The sequence below is a fragment of the Myotis lucifugus genome, unplaced genomic scaffold (genome assembly GCF_000147115.1).
Source record: "Myotis lucifugus unplaced genomic scaffold, Myoluc2.0 scaffold_185, whole genome shotgun sequence".
In the NCBI taxonomy this organism is placed as follows: Eukaryota; Metazoa; Chordata; class Mammalia; order Chiroptera; family Vespertilionidae; genus Myotis; species Myotis lucifugus.
Window position 1 is genome coordinate 1,234,349 of NW_005871233.1, and position 17,157 is coordinate 1,251,505.

Here is a 17,157-nt window from a genome sequence, read left to right on the forward strand (position 1 = left end):
GTAGTAGTATTGAGATGACCCAAGGATATAGTGGCTGGTCATAGTTGTTCAGGGTGGTAAGATGGACCCAGAAACTCCAGGCTTCCATCACACCATTTTAGCAACCCCAGTGGAAAGGGAACAACTCTACCAATAGCTTCAGCAAAATTCCCCAAATGAGTTCCACTGGGCCATCTCTAGCCTCTTACTGTGGCCAAGCAGAAAAATAGTACTGATTGGCTCAGTCTTCATCACAGGCCCACTCTGGCAATGGCCAATTTACCCTGAGTGAACCACACAGGCTGAGCATGGGGAGGGCTGGCTTTCCAAAGGAAATCTGGAAGCTGCTATAAGATGGGGGTCCTCTCCACTGGGGCCTGACTATCTCCCCAATTACTTCCTCAGCAAACTGGATGAGGATTACCTGTACATGGCGTATGCTGATATCATGGCAAAGGTGAGGCCCTGCCCCTATCCAGGGCAGGTCCCCTTCTCCTCAGCTGCAATGCCTGTCCACTGAAAGGGCTGGGGGTGGACTGAGGACCTCCTCTGTTCCCCATCATCCCTAACTTATGCCCCATCCTCAGAGCTGTCACCTGGAGGAGGGAGGGGAGAACGGCGAAGGTGAAGAAGAGGTTGAGGTTTCATTTGAGGTAGGTGGGATCAGGAGGAGCTGGAGGACGGGATGGGGGACCCTGACTTCAGTCATCCTCATTCATTCAGCATACACTCACAGAGCAGTGCTATGAGCCAGGCCCTGGGCTGGGTGATGTTGGGGACACAGGAGTGACCAAGTCAGTCCATTGGGGAGACAGGTGCATCACAGACAGTAACAGCACAGAGTATTCACGGTGGTGAAGAGGGAAGCTCAGGCAGGGGCGGGTCAGGGCTGGGAAAGCAGAGCACCCAGGGGTGAGTTCAGGGGCTGTGGTAGCCCATCCACGGTGCTCCCCCCGCCAGCGTTGAAGGGTGGCAGGAAGGCTTCTCAGAGGAAGGGATGTCTGAGTAGGGGTGTGCCAGTTGAAGAAAGGAAAAAGGTGTTTCAGGTAAGGAAACAGCATTTGCAAAGGCCACGCGGTGAGAAAGAGCTAGTAAACTTGCGATTAACCCACCTATTCATCACTAAGGCAGAATTCCTTTTGGCATCTAGTGAAGCCTTTCTCACAATTAGGTTTTTAAATGCAGAAAATGAATTCATAAGAGAGGAAATAAGCATATGGAAGTAGTTATCAAAATATTATGTTAAAAATTTGTGACATACTAATATCTGCCCTTCTTTATTAATCTATCAAATAAGATCTAACAGTGGGTCCAAAAGCTACTATAAATGATAAGTAGTGATGAATAAAACAATATTTTGAGATGTCTACAAAAATGTGATATGGAAACATCTGTGATTCTTTTTGTTGTTGTTATAATCCTCACCTGAGGATATTTTCCATTGATTTTTTAGAGAGAGTGAAAGGGAGGGGGAGACACAGAGAGAAATATCAATGTGAGAGAGACACATTGATTGGTTGCCGCCTGTACTCGCCCTGACAGGGGGGCCAGGGATCAAGCCTGCAACTGAGGTACATGCCCTTGACCAGAGTTGAACCCGTGACTGCAGACCGATGCTCTACCCACTGTGCCAAACTGGCTAGGGCTCATCTGTGATTCTTATGCTATGTTTTATGGCCTCATCCATAATGGGAAGAAGTGCCACATTTCAGTTAGAGGGTAGTAAACATATAGCTTTTTTCCTCATTCGAGTTCACAGACTTCCCAGATTTTATCCATTGACCCCTTGAAGGTCTGTGGGCCCAGGTTAAGATTGCACCATGCCCAGGCCTGCACTAGGTGCCAGGAACAAATCTAAGATTTCATTCCCAAGAGATAGAGGAGGTTTATGAGTTGAAGGAATGAGCCAGTGACTGGAGCAGGGAGCACAGGGGTGAGGGACAGGGCTGTGGGGGTGGGGGGAGGAGGGAAAGGCTAGGCTGGTGAGCCTGGACTCACTTGGCACCATGGGCCTGGCTCTGCCCCAGGAGAAAGAGATGGAGAAGCAGAGGCTCCTGTACCAGCAGGCACGGCTGCACAACCGAGGGGCGGCGGAGATGGTGCTGCAGATGATCAGTGCCTGCAAAGGTGCCCTCCACAAGCATCCGGCTCCTCCTGAGCACACTCATCCTGTTTCACTCTCCCCAGCCCACATTTCCTGTGGACCCGGCAGCACACTCTCCCACCCCTGCATGCCTGTGGTTTGCACACACACACCAGCCCTTGCATGTTTCACTTGCCTTGTGATTTCTTGCTCATCTTCTGTCACTATCACACTTCCACCCTCCTCCAACCCTTTCTCTCACATCCCCTGCATTGGCTGTTTTCTGGTGGATGGAGAACCCCGCTCCCAAACTAAGTGGACCATCTTTTGTCCCCTGCTCCCCCCCTCACCCCCCAGGAGAGACGGGAGCCATGGTGTCCTCCACCCTGAAGCTGGGCATCTCCATCCTAAATGGGGGCAATGCTGATGTGCAGCAGGTAGCAGGAGAAGGGACTGGGGAGGAGGGCTAAGAAGGGTAGCAGGTTCCTGCGTGACTACCAGTTCGCCCTGTCCTGCCGCCCCCTCTGCAGAAAATGCTGGATTATCTGAAGGACAAGAAGGAAGTTGGCTTCTTCCAGAGTATCCAGGCGCTGATGCAGACATGCAGGTATGCTCTAGTGTCTATCTTTCAGTGAAACTGTTTGGTGCCACTGTGCCCCTACTCCTGCCACCACTTCTAGTTCTAGTTCCACTCTCTTGGTTCCAGGAACAGAGACCCATTCAGACTAGCTCAAACGTTAGGGAGTTTATTATAAGAATTCATGTGCAACAATAAGGAAGGCAAAATGCCACCCCATGGATGCAGGCAGGTGGAACTGGAAGGCTGTTGAGAATTCAAGGGGCGCCCCGCAGCAGGGAATCTGGGCTCTCTCTAATGACCCCTATTAATGTGACTCTGACTGTCTGCCTTTGTTCTCCTCTTGGTGTTGACCCTCTGAAGCTTTTGCTGATTGATGGTTTCTGTACCCTCCTGATTTCAACTGGGACACATTTCGTCCTTACCCCATATTACTTCACAGCTTCTGCCAAATCTCAGTTTCTACTTCCTCTTGATCTCTGCTCATTTGTGGTTTCCCATGGCTCTTCACCCACCACTGTGTGGGGGGGGGTGGGGGTGGGGCGCTGCGGGGCTCTGGAAGAGGACCGAAGCACATCTTCCCATTTTTCCTTTCTTCCCCTCAGCGTCCTGGATCTCAATGCCTTCGAGAGACAGAACAAGGCAGAAGGGCTGGGCATGGTGAATGAGGACGGAACTGGTGAGGCCCTCTCTTGGGCTCCCTCTCCATGGAATTTCTTTTTCCTTCAGGATCTGCCCCCTCACCCAACACTGCCCAGGGCTCCCTTCCTCCAAGACACTCCCTCTCCAAGAGCACCCCCAGGTCTCCCCTCCCCTGCCCATGCAGTGGTGCCCAGTCCTGCCCCCGATTCCCCCCAGGGTCTCCCTCCCCATGATCTCCACCCCTGGGTGCCCTTGTGTCCTGTGTTCTCTCACCCATCACCACATGGACCTGCCTTCCACAAGCCCCAAGTCTCCCGCCCTGGTTGCTGTTCTCTCATTAATGTCCCTAATCCGGGTTAATCAAGTCTCCTCTTTGCCGTGTTGTGACGTGTTTAACCTTTCTGCCCTGATCCTTGCCTCCTGCCTCTCCACCTCTACCTGTCCATCTCTATCTCTTCCCTCTCCTTTCTGTCCCAATGCCTTTACCGTCATTCCTACTCTCTTCCTGGCTTCCTTCTGTATCCTTATCGCTCTTTCTGTGTGAGTTGTTTCTTTTTCCATGTCTGTGTCTTCGTCCCTGACCTTGTGTCACTGTGTGTTTTTCTGTCTCTATCTCCTTCTGTCTCTTTTTTTCCTCTTTTTTCCTGCTTCCTCCTCCCATCCTGTTGGCTGCCCCAGTCATCAACCGCCAGAACGGTAATTTCCCCAGCCCATTCCCCTTGCTGTGCTACTCTGCCACCCCTCCCTTCTTACCCCCACCACCCCCTTCACCTGGGGGCTGAGGATCTGGGACATCCAGGGAGGGAGAATTCTTTCTTGGGTCACTGTACCTGGTGAAAGTATTGAGAACAGGGTTCAGAGACCAAGATTCAAGTCCCACATTAGCCACTCACCTACTTTCCATTGGCCTCAGTTTCCCCATCTGTAAAGTAGCTAGAGAAGATGGCAAATGTCCCTTTCCAGATGGATGTTCTCAGACTTCCGGACCCAGATTCACAGCCCCAGGGTGGGGTGATCCCCATTCCCACCCACCCTGCTCTCTGCACCATGACCCCACCCCACATTGTGGGGCCTGCAGTTCCTATCCACCAACCAGATTGGTTGCTCCTAGCTTCCATTCTGATTGGTGTGTGTGCAACCTCTGTGCCTGCTCTGATTGGCCCTGGCCTCCCCTCTTTTTCCTCCCCTACAGCCCTTCTTGATGGGCTTATTTCAGATGCCTGTTCTGATTGGCCCATGTACACACACACACACACACACACACACACACACACACACCCTGCTTCTCCTGGATTGGCTGCTTTCAAGGCATCTGAGCCTGTTTCAGTCCTATCCCTTTCTGCTCCGAGCCTTTGTGTGAAAATGATCCCAACCCCCATAATCCATTAACCCTTTGGCCCTGGAGGAGTGCTGAGGGAGGTGCCAATTGCTTGAATCTTTACTGGATCAAGCAGACACCCCCGGATGTCACATAGTGATGACATCAGAGAGACACTGATGTTGTAGAAAGACACTCAAGGCCCCAGCTTCATGACTCAGGGCCCATCAGGTCTACATCAGCTGTCAGATTCTGAAATCAGGACTCCTGGTGTCATGGGTGTCCATGGCCCTCACAGTGTCTTTGAAGTGATGGCTGCTCCTCCCCACCCCAGCCCCCTATGCTTTGCGCATGTGTGTGCAGTGTGCATGGGCCGTGTGCAGGTGTACCATGTTCTGGCGCACCTCACCCCTTCTGGGCCCTGCCCCTTTCTCCACCCAGGAGAGAAGGTCATGGCAGATGATGAATTCACCCAAGACCTATTTCGATTCCTGCAATTGCTCTGTGAGGGGCATAATAATGGTGAGAAGGAGGGGTGGGTGGAGTGGAGAGGAAGTGAGGTTTGGGGACAGTCTGGAAGAGTTGCCTGAGTTAATCTTCAGTTCCCTCCTCCCTTATCAGTGATGGTCTCACTACCTATCCTTGATCCCATTGTCCATCATTTACTTTCAGCCAGGGTCAAACTCAATCCACCCACCTACCTAAATCTCTCTTGAATTTCTGGAATCTAGGCAGAAATTCACTTTCTGGCCAGTCCAAGTCCCCAAAAGCAATCTACCAGAAACCAATTTGGCCAAAAATCAATTTGCCCAAATGAGCAATTAGCTACTTGCCATTTTTCCACAGTCATTTCAAAGTTGAGTAAATGTTATGGATTTCCATACTTGGGTTCTGTAAAAGGGGAAGAATCACATGGCATTTTTCAATGAATCTATTACAATTGCTTATTAATTTTTCTTATAAAAATGCTTTGCCAGAAGGAATAACTACAGATTCTTTCCTAACTTAAGCGAGAGTTTTCACATTTGTCCTGGTTCAAGGGTGACCAGCAAGTTAAACACATAGTCAGGGAGAAAATAAAACCCCTTGTGGCACACATAGCTTATAACATCAAAGGGACAGCCCAAACTCTGTTCAACAAACATTCCACCCAAAGTCATTTTAGTCTCAAGGTTGTGGTTGTAATGCTTAGCAGGTGATTATGAAGCCACAGACTGCCCAGAAATTAGCCTTCATGACAAGAATGGGAGTAATTATAAGTCTAACTTCCATAGAACCTGCACCCTACTTGGCTAGTGCTCTCTAAGGTAACTGATTTGTAAATATCTCTAATCTTCACTCTTTTCAACAAAGGATAAAGCATGATCTATTGCTTTACATTCTCTAAAGCTCTTAGGGCTACAACTATTCTTCAACGTTTATTAAATACTCTTCTGCCACACAACTAGGATTTCCTTTCTTTAAATTCAACTAAAGTGGAATCAGTCTTTGGTGTTAAAAATGAATTTTATTCCCTGGGTCTATCACTTTTTGGAAGTGAAAACATTCTTACAAGTGGGATTTCTCTCTCCCAGTAAATTTGTGATCCAGTCCTCTGCCTAAATTCTTGGATTCATAAACCAGCCCATTCAAATAAGTATTTGAAATCTCAGATGCGTTGCATGTCTTGAGTATTCAGTACAATTCAAAGAAGATAAAAGGTTTGTCTCTTATTTGCTCATGTCTATGACAGCGTTCTCAGAGTTCTTTATGAGTGTGGAGTGCTGTATATCTAACCATTTATGCATATGGTCCGATGTAAATGAACACAAAGGAGTTAGCAAACAGGGTTGATGAGAAATCTGCTTATAAAATCTTGAATATTTTAGTATACTTTATAATGTGAAACCAGGCAAAATGGACATTTCACCTGATACAGTGATTGTGAAGTGATTATAGGAAAGTCAGGGGGGAAGTAAGACTTTGGAGGGGAAAATACCTTTCAAGGGCTGTTAAAGCCATCCTGTGCAACATGACATTGCTATCAACATGGAAAGGACTTCACTGAACCCCACGTTTGGTCATTTGGCAAACAGGTGGTTCTCACACTTAAGCGCGCCTGAGAATCAGCTGGAGGCCTTGTTAAATACAGGTTTCTGGGCCTCACCCAGGATTCCTGATTTAGTAGTTCTGGGGTGGAGCCCAGGAATGTGAATATCTAACTGGGTCCCAGGAGGTGCTGATGCTACTGGCCCAGGGTCACACTTTGAGAATCACCACTCCCAAGGGCAGCTCTTAGCCTCAGCACTTTCTTTAAGGCCTTTTAAGAACAGCTTAACATTCATCGAGCACTTATGTACCAGTGCTATCCAACTCCTTTATGTATGCTCAAGTATTAAAACTATTCAATAGCTCAGGTAGACTAATAAATGTGACCACCGTGTTACCAATGGGAAACGGGCAAGTCTGTACCACACAGAGAGGCTCAGTAACTTGTCTGAGGTCACACAGCTGGGAATTCGTACAACCAACTCCTACTTATCTTCAGGTCTCAGCTCAGAGGTCCCCTCCTCCAGCCTTCTTTGATTACCCAGGCTGGGCCAGGCATCTCCTCTGGGCTCCTATTGTCCCTCTGGGTTTCCCCATCACAACCATGATCATTCTGCCCAGTATTCCCCACCACCACTCCTGCCACCAATGAACAGTGTATTATTATTAATAATAATATTATTATTATTACCACACACTGAAGTAGAGAATGGTCTAGTAAACCCCCAAGTACCCATCACTCAGCTTTAATAGTTACTATCAACATAGTTTCTGCCCTAGAACAAGGTTTTTAAATAGTGGGAACCAACTCACCAGAGGTTGTGAATCAGTTTATCATAGAGGTTCTTATCCTAATTGCACATTGGTATGCCTGGGGAGCCTTAAAAAATACTAGAGCCCAGGTTTCACCCCCTCCCCCCATTCTCAGTTAATTGGTCTAGGGTGGGGCCTGAGCATTTGGATTTTTAAAAATGCCTTCGGGTGACTCTAATGTGCAGCCAAGGTTGAGAGGTTGAAAACGACAGATTTAGTGGGTTGAGATCAGAATTCCTTATAGTTATCGAGACAACGTATCAGAATGCACAGCACATAGTAAGAGTATGTGAAACTTCTGTTTCAGGTATATGTGACTATAATTTCAAATGAAACACATGTTCTGAGTCTCAATGGAAAATGTATTTCCTACCATAGATTGCAGTTAGAAAATACTGAAAATTACTACATGAGAATCTAAACTTCACAAGGGCAGGGCCTTTGTTTTCTTTTACTGCTATATCCCTAGGGCCTAGAACAGTGCCTGGCACATAATAAAGGCCTGTAAATTTGTAGTGTCAAAGAATAAGTGGTCAATCTTCATCTCCCACTAGCAGATAGTATACTAGTGGCCCGGTGCACGGATTTGTGCACATTAAAAGGAAATTAATTAGAAGAAATATTTTAATATCGTTATTCGCCCTTTCTCTATAATAGAAGTATCAACCAAATTCACCATCGACAATGACAGATCGAAACACACTTGTGTGACTGGCACCAGTGAGAGCTTTTTTTAAAAAAATATATTTTATTGATTTTTTACAGAGAGGAAGGGAGAGGGATAGAGAGCCAGAAACATCAATGAGAGAGAAACATTGATCAGCTGCCTCCTGCATGCCCCCCACTGGGGATGTGCCCACAACCAAGGTACATGCCCTTGACCGGAATCGAACCCAGGACCCTTGAGTCCGCAGGCCGACGCTCTATCCACTGAGCCAAACCGGTTCTGGCCAGTGAGAGCTTTATATGTATCGCGCATGCACAAGACAACGTTTATTTTTAAATTACCAGTGCGCATCATATGTACTGGCCGGCCGGCTGGTCAGTCAGACGTATGTACAGTTGATCACTTAGCCTTTTATATATATAGATGCTCAATAAGTATATATTGAGTTAATGAACAAAGAAATTACGGATGCTTATTTCCTCTGGCTTTTGTAGGTGCTCAATAAATATTTGTTGCATAAATAAATACATAATAACCAATGTTCCATCTCTCCCAGCACATTGTAGACATTTAAAAACCATTTTGGAAACAAATGGAGGACTAAATCTCCACTTACCCTGCTACACTGTAGATGCTCCAGAACCGTATTTTGGAAAGTAATCAATGAATAAATGACCCTCTACCACATCTTGAATGTTGTAGGTCTTCAACAAGTATTTGTTACATAAATGAATAGGTTATCCTCCATCTTCCTCTGCCACACAGTAGGTACTTGATAAATTTATTAGTGGTTATATGCCTCAACATACAATAGGCACTCTATTTAAACACTTATGCATTAATTAATTAATGACTCACTGTCCACTTCCCTGAGCACATGGTAGATTCTCAATGAATGAATGACTTTTAATTTTCTTAGATTTCCAAAACTACCTACGGACGCAGACAGGGAACACGACCACTATTAACATCATCATCTGCACGGTGGACTACCTCCTGCGGCTGCAGGTGAGGATGGGAGGGTATCCAGGCGTGACCTGGGTCGGGGACTGGGGGGCCATCGTCGGTCCAGCATCCGCTCACCCTCTGTCGGCCCCCCCAGGAGTCCATCAGCGATTTCTACTGGTACTACTCTGGCAAGGATGTCATTGAGGAGCAGGGCAAGAGGAACTTTTCCAAGGCCATGTCGGTGGCTAAACAGGTGTTCAACAGCCTCACTGAGTACATCCAGGTAGGGCCGCCGGCTGGGACAGGGCGGGGAAGTCGGCACCCGCGCCGCGCCGGGCCTCACGCAGCCCTCTGCCTGCAGGGCCCCTGCACCGGGAACCAGCAGAGCCTGGCGCACAGCCGCCTCTGGGACGCCGTGGTGGGATTCCTGCACGTGTTTGCCCACATGATGATGAAGCTAGCTCAGGTTCGCCCCTCAGTTTTTCCTCAACTGCTTCAGGGTGCCCCAACTGGCCCGTTTCCAAGTCCGGGCCCCCCCCCCCCACCCCCCCCCCCCCCGGCTCCCTTTCCCCTTTCTCACCCCAGTGCTCCCGGCATGTTCCAGGCTGGTTCCCTCCCAGAGGCTAAATCCATCTTCCTCCCGGATTAGCTCTCTGCCTGACCCCGCCTCTGCCTTTGCCACCACCAATCGGTTGGTTTCCTATCCATGCTTTTTTGGTCTGACGTTTGGTCCCGCCCCCCCCTGGCCGGAGCTCCTCTATGATTGGTTGGTGTTCTTTTCTCTCTGATGAGGTCATTTCAAACAGCCCCAGGAATAGGGTACCCGCAGGCTTCTAGATGAGGGCCTGGGGCTGGAGGAGTGTTTTGCTTCTTTAGTCGGCCTGCGGCATATGACGCCCATCGTGGGCGTCCTGGATGTAATGTCCATCTCCCATCTCCAGAATCTTCGTGCTCCCCTTTTCCCACCTCTCCCTCCACTTTGCGGCCTTGTCAGTGCCTCCTGAACGCCATATGCATTTGCTCTGCTTCTGTCTGGTGAACAGATTCATAGCAGCCATAAGTAAACACTACACCTGGGCTCACCTTCTGAAGGGGCGCCACCCACATCCTAGACATGACATACATCAGTGTGTGTTACAATAGTTTTCCAGCAGATGGCAGTAAAGTATTCTGTATATTATAATTTCCCAACAGGAAGAGTCTTGAGAAAGGGAAGCCTTTTTCTAATTTACTCAAAGGTGCCACAGGTGCTGGCATAAACCCTGTCTGGTGTCATTCGACTTTTTGAAAGGAGTTAAATTTTGAAATGCAATTGCTCAGTGCCGGTGCAGTTGAAGTCGAATGTTGGTGTAATCTTAAAATTGTAGAGACTGTTGGTATCATAGTGTAGAGTTTTAGACCCTGCAGAATTAATTCATAGGGTCAGGCTGCAAAGGCCAGACACCCAATGCAAAGTAGTGGCTTACAGGGGAAAAATAATTTATCAGTTCCCATCACAGTTCCAAGGCCTAAAGTGATGTCAGCAGAAATGTCTTTCTTGTCTGGCTTCATTCTCAAGCAGGCTCTCCCCAGGGATTGGGAAAAATGGTGCCCTAGGCTTCTGAGCCTCCCACTAACCGCTCCAGAGGGAAGAGAGCCCCTTTTTCATGGGAGCCCTGGAGAAGACCTGCAGTTTTCTCTGATTGGGTTATTGGGTCACATGCCCATCCTGAACCAATCAGCAGGGTCAGGAGAAAGAAGGCTTTGATTGGCCAGACCTGGTCATATGCTCAACCCTAGAACCAAGAAGATGGAGTTAGCCTCACATGCTCTGAGAGTGGAATTAAGAGAAATGAGGCCTGGCTTCTGGGCAGGCACACACCACAGATACCCACCCATCTCAGGATCTCGAGATCCTGGAATTGTTGGAATCTCAGAGTCAGAATACAGAGCTTTGGAACTGTGGAAATGTGTTAGGGTTAGAATAGGCAACTTTAGAACTAACATTGGGGTAGAAGAAGCCTTATGTCCCATTTCTCTGCTATCCTCCCCATCCTCCATTTTATTAGGTAGAGCCATATGAAATTACCACTTTGTGGGTCAAAATGGTCGAATATTGGCAGTTTAATGTAGCTCAACCTATACAAATATGGACCATGAGGCAGAACTTTGACCATGTTGGAAGCTTTTCTGGGCTTTACATAAGGCACTGTAACAGGGGAGGCAGTACATCCTTACACTGTTCCCAAATAGCTTACCAGAAAGCACATGGCTATATCTTCCAGCTTTCTTCCTGAACCCAGAGTCCCACTTTTTCCATCACACATTCATTCACTAACCATGTGCCTTGCACCCATCATAGCCAGAGGCAGTGCCGAGCTCCCATCCCTTCAGATACTCCCGTCCCTTCTTTGTGTCTCTGACCCAGTACGTGCCCCTGCCTGTCTCTGTCTGTCTCAACCCCAAGTGTCTGCTCTCCAAGCCCCATACTCCTCCCAGTCCTTGTGTGCCAGCCCTTGCCCCTACACATCACCTGTTGGGCCTGTTTCCCCCCAAATGTCAATCCCATCCCCACACTTTTGTCTCTCTACCCTTTCCCCTGCTTCCGAGGAACATGTCTGGACTCGGGTCCCCTCGGAGGTAAGAGGGGAGGAAAAAGATGTCTTAGGCCCTGCTGGGTGGTGAGGAGGCGCAGAAGCAGCTAGAGATGGGGGAGGTGTCTCTTCAGAGACCCGTCCTCATATGGTTGTGGTGTGGGGTCTCTAGGACTCGAGCCAAATCGAGCTGCTGAAGGAGCTGCTGGACCTGCAGAAGGACATGGTGGTGATGCTGCTGTCACTGCTGGAAGGTACACACTCGGGCAGGGAAGGCAGCTACAAAACTGCAGACAAGCCTGAGCATGGCCTTCTGAGACCCAGGAGACCCTAACCTTCAACCTCATCTGATCTTGTCAGTATCAATGGGTTGATTAAGGAGCCACATTAACAAGCTCAGCAGACATTTGTTGAGAACTTATCATGTGCCAGGTCCTGACTGTACATACATTAGTTTATTGAATCTCCAGAAAAATTTTAATAAAGTAGGTGGCCTGGACACTTTTCAAAAATGTATGTACCTAATATTTATTTAGTTTCTAAATGTATCAGTTATGTTTTGCAGCCTAACAAGCATCCTACAACTTAGTAGACTTAAAAACAACCATAATTGCCCAGCCAGAGGGGCACAGTTGTTTATCATCCTGTGCACGGTTCTCAGTCAGGGCACATATCGGGGTTGCAGGTTCGATCCCCATTTGGGCGCGTACAGAAGGCAACCAATGGATATTTCTCTATACATCAATGTTTCTCTCTCTCCCTCTCTCTAAGCATATCCTCCAGTGAGGATTAAAAATAATGATAATAAAATAAAAAATAAAAGAACACCTATAATTTATTATTGATTAATAAAACAATTTAACTGGTAGACAGGCTGTTTTCTATAGAGGTCATAAAGAGTGTCCTCATTCATTTATATGGCTGCACAGTACTGCACTGTGTGAGTTACAGTGATTTGTTTAACCACACTCCTATTGATAGATATTCACGTTTTTAAAAATATTTCACTACAATGTTGTAATGATTAATCCTCTTACAGAGTTTCAGGTTTTTTGGTAACTAAGCAGTAACTTTAAAAATCAGGTTTCCTTTAAACATCAGATTTCCAGCTTTTCTTGAAAAATTGAAAGATCTGGTGACCCTGGGTTCACAGTCTCACATGGCAAAAACTAGCTGGACTGAATTAAAAGCTGAATTCTGTCAGTTAAATCTTCCGCTTTTGGTTACTGTGCTATGATTGTATATGTCTTTTAGGACATATCCACTGAAATGTTTAGTGGGGAAAGGCCTCGTGCCTGCAACTTACTCTCAAATGGTTCAGGGGGAAAAGAGAGGGGGAAGAGTATGAAGCAAAAAAGCAAATATGGTAAAATGTAAACAATTGTTGAATCTGGAATATATGAGGGTTCCCTTGCATTACTGCACCTTTTATGTAAATGTGAAATTTATTAAAGTTGAAAGGTACATAAAGGAGCTGGAGCCAGTTTGCTTTAGAAGGCAGTGTGAGATCCCAGTTCACCGCAGTCTCCACCTCTCCTGCTACCTTAGCTTTGGCCTGCCTTGCTCATCTGCAGACATGCTTGGCCTCTGGGGGCTCGTGGAAGGCTTCACTGTGTGAACTCCGAAGTCATGCATTTCTGGGTTCAACCCTCCTCACCCCTTTACTGGCTGTGTAATCCTGAGAGTGTGACTTTCTCTGAGTCTCAGTGTCCTCACCTGTAAAAACCGATAGTAGCATACCTCCCTTACAAGGATGCGATCATGCCAGCACAGCAGTTGGCACAGCATCTGTCACCTGCATTAGCTTTTGCCATCGTTACTTTATGATGACTCCTTCAGCTATCCGGGAGGTGGACAAAGACAGGATCAGCTAGGTTGGCACATGATGCTGATTGAGATCAGGAAGTGACCCATGCCCTTGAAGGGGAGGCTTGGGTGCTGGCTGGGGAAGCTTCCACCAGCACAGTGGATCCTGGGGAGCTACGGGGAGCTCTTGAGATGGAGAGGGAAGCAAGCCATGGGACTCCAGAAAGGAGGCTCTGCTGGGCCACACTGACCTGGGGCTGTCTACAGGGAACGTGGTGAATGGCATGATTGCCCGGCAGATGGTGGACATGCTGGTGGAATCCTCATCCAACGTGGAGATGATCCTCAAGTTCTTTGACATGTTCTTGAAACTCAAGGACATCGTGGGCTCAGAAGCCTTCCAGGACTATGTCACTGATCCTCGTGGCCTCATTTCCAAGAAGGACTTCCAGAAGGTGAGTGCTGGAACGTGGCTGGGTGGGGGTGCCAAGTGCCAGTCATATCCTTCCTGGCTGCCTGCCTTGGGCAAGAGACTTCTCTGCAAGCCTCAGTTTCCTTATTTGTGAAATGAGATACAACCGCCCTTGGGATTGTTTTCAAGGTGAAATATAGTAACACAAATGAGAACCATTATTTTATTATCATTATTAATAGTTATAATATTATTATTATAGAGATCATCTATTTAGCTGATAAACATCTACTGAGTTTCTCCTCTGCACCATGGAGACAGCATGGAGACAGACCCAGTGCTGCCTTCATGAAGCTTATAGTCTTACCAGAGGTCCAGTGCACAAAATTCATGCACGGAAGGGGGGTGTCCCTCAGCCCGGCCTGCACACTTTCTAATCTGGGGTCCCTCAGGGGATGTCTGACTGCTGGTTTAGGCCTGATCCCGCAGGGCCTAAACTGGCAGTCAGACATCCCTCTTACAATCGGGGATCGCTGGCTCCTAACTGCTCACCTGCCTGCCAGCCTGATCCCTCTAACTGCTCTCCCCCGCCAGCCTGATCACCCTAACTGCTCTCCCCTGCCGGCCTGATGGCCCCTAACTGCCTTTGCCTTGGCCCCACCACCATGGCTTTGTCCGGAAGGACATCCGGTCTAATTAGCATATTACCCTTTTATTACTATAGATGACATAGGCAGTCACCAGTGACCATAGCAAGTCTAAATAGAGAGGCTGTTAGGAGGGAAATGCAGAAATCAGCTTCATCCAGGAGCCCACTCATTTCCTTCTGGTCAACTCCATCCCAGCTATGTCCTCTCTCTCTCCCTATGTAAACCCAGCTAAGTCACTTGTCCACTCTGAGCCTCAGTTTCCTCCTCTGTGAAATGGGGCTGAGATAATAACATTCACTATCTGACAGGACTGCTGGGAGGGTGGACAGTGCCTGGAACACAGGAGTACTCAAAAGGTGTTAGCTACTATGTTTACAGGCATATGTTGGAGATATTGCCAGTTTGGTTATAGACCACAGCAATAAATTTAATATCACAATAAAGCGAGTCACACGTTTTTAGTTTGCCAGTGCATAGAAAAGTTATGTTTACACTGTACTGTAGTTGGTCAAGTGTACAATAGCATTATGTCTAAAAAACAATATACCTACCTTATTTTAAAAATACTTTGTTGCTAAAACATTGCTAACTATCATCTGAGCCTTTAGCAAGTCATAATCTTTCTTTTTTTAAATTGATTTTAGAGAGAGGAAGGGAGAGGAAGAGAGAGATAGAAACATCAATGATGAGAGAATCATCAATCAGCTGCCTCCTACATGCCCCCCCACGGGGGTGAGGGGGATCGAGTCCTGACCAGGAATCAAACTGTGACCTCCAGGTTCATGGGTCAAAGCTCAACCCCTGAGCCAGTGGGCACAAGTCATAATCTTTTGCTGGTAGAAGGTCTTACCTTCAACTTATGAAAAAACCAGTATCTGCAAAGTGCAATAAAGTGAGGTACACCAGTACTATTATTTCTGCCAAATCATTTCCATCACCATTTGTTAACTTTTTGGGTTTTTTTTTGTTTTTGTTTTTTGTTTTGTTTTGTTTTTTTTTTAAAATATATTTTATTGATTTTTTACAGAGAGGAAGGGAGAGGGATAGAGAGTTAGAAACATTGATTCAGCTGCCTCCTGCACACCTCCTACTGGGGATGTGCCTGCAACCAAGGTACATGCCCTTGACCGGAATCGAACCTGGGACCCTTCAGTCTGCAGGCCAATGCTCTATCCACTGAGCTAAACTGGTTAGGGCCCATTTGTTAACTTTTTATTTTGAAATGATTTCAAGTTTATAGAGAGGTTGCAAAAACAGTACAGTGAATTCCTGAATATACTTCCTCCAGATTGCCCAAATATTAACTATTTAAAAAATTTTTTTTAATTGATTTCAGGGAGGAAGGAAGAGAAAGATAGAAACATCAATAATGAGAGAGAATCATTGATTGGCTGCCTCCTGCACACTGAGGATCGAGCCCCCAACCTGAGCATGTGCCCTGTCCAGGAACTGAACTGTGACCTCCTGGTTCATAGGTTGACACTCAACCACTGAGCCATGCCTGTCAGGCAAATGTTAACTTTTTACCACATCTGCTCTATTATGATTCCCCTTGACCTCTGAATACCTTAGTGTGTATCTCCTGAGAACATGTTCATTACCTTACACAACCACAGAACAATTATGCAAATCAGGCAGTTAACACTGGTGTAACGCCGCTACCTACAGAGCTTATTCAGTTTTCATTCATTTTTCTTCCCTGTCAAGGATCAATCCAGGATCAGGGATTGCATTTAGGCATCCTGTCCCTTCAGCCTCCTTCAGTTTGGAACCATTCCTCGGTCTGTCTTTGACTTTCATGACCTTGACATTTTTGAAGAACAAAGGCTAGTTGTGGTATACAATGTCCCTCAGTGTGGGTTTGTCTGAGTTTTCACCATAATTCAATTCAGGTTACACATCTTTGGCAGGAATGTCACAGACATGATGTGTCCTTCTCAGTGCATTGTATCAGGAGGCACATGATATTAGTTCTTCCCATTACTGTTGGTATTAGCTTGACTCCCTTGGTTAAGGTGGTGTTTACCAGGGTCTCCACTGTAAAAAGACTATCATTCCTTTCAATGTCGTGTGAGGACCAGCTATGAAGCTATGTAAATATCTTGTTCACCCTCTAGAGTTAGCATCTATTGATGCTTCTTCCCTGAAACAGTTATTACTATGGTAGTTGACATGTGTTGGTTCTCCAATTTCACCGTAACCTTTACCTTTATTAGGCGCCATTTTACCGTACGGAAGAGTTTTTCCTTCTTCTCTGCTTATTTACTCATCTATCTATCTGTCTATCTATCTTCTTATATCATTGCTTCTTTTATTCTAGCGGTTACAATCAATACAGATAATCAGTCCTGGCAGGTTTGGCTCAGTGGTCAGAGCGTCACCCCAAGGACTAAAGGGTCTCGGGTTCGATTCCAGGTCAGGTCACATATCCAGGCTGTGGGTTCCATCCTCGGTGGGGGTACATACAGGAAGCAACCAATCATTGTTTCTCACATAGATATTTCTATCTCTCCCTCTCTCCTCCTCTCTCTCTAAAAAAAACCCAAAAAAAACAATTTTAAAAGACTGCTCAAAATTAAAAATAAATAAATAAGGTCAGGGTTTCCTGAGTTAAAATAAAATGCCTCACACTTGGAGCCTCCCTGCATCTCTCTCCCATCT

General features: G+C 46.8%; 1 protein-coding gene across 1 annotated transcript in view; it reads left to right on the plus strand.

The window, feature by feature from the left end:
• Positions 1-17,157, plus strand: part of RYR1 (ryanodine receptor 1) — a 127,174-nt gene that overhangs the window by 75,939 nt on the left and 34,078 nt on the right. Inside the window, 12 exon segments of the mRNA XM_023760566.1 lie at positions 385-436; positions 567-632; positions 2,007-2,106; positions 2,420-2,499; positions 2,593-2,669; positions 3,245-3,318; positions 5,041-5,121; positions 9,027-9,115; positions 9,210-9,338; positions 9,417-9,521; positions 11,801-11,882; positions 13,702-13,889. Of these exon segments, the coding sequence (XP_023616334.1) occupies positions 385-436; positions 567-632; positions 2,007-2,106; positions 2,420-2,499; positions 2,593-2,669; positions 3,245-3,318; positions 5,041-5,121; positions 9,027-9,115; positions 9,210-9,338; positions 9,417-9,521; positions 11,801-11,882; positions 13,702-13,889 (1,123 nt within the window).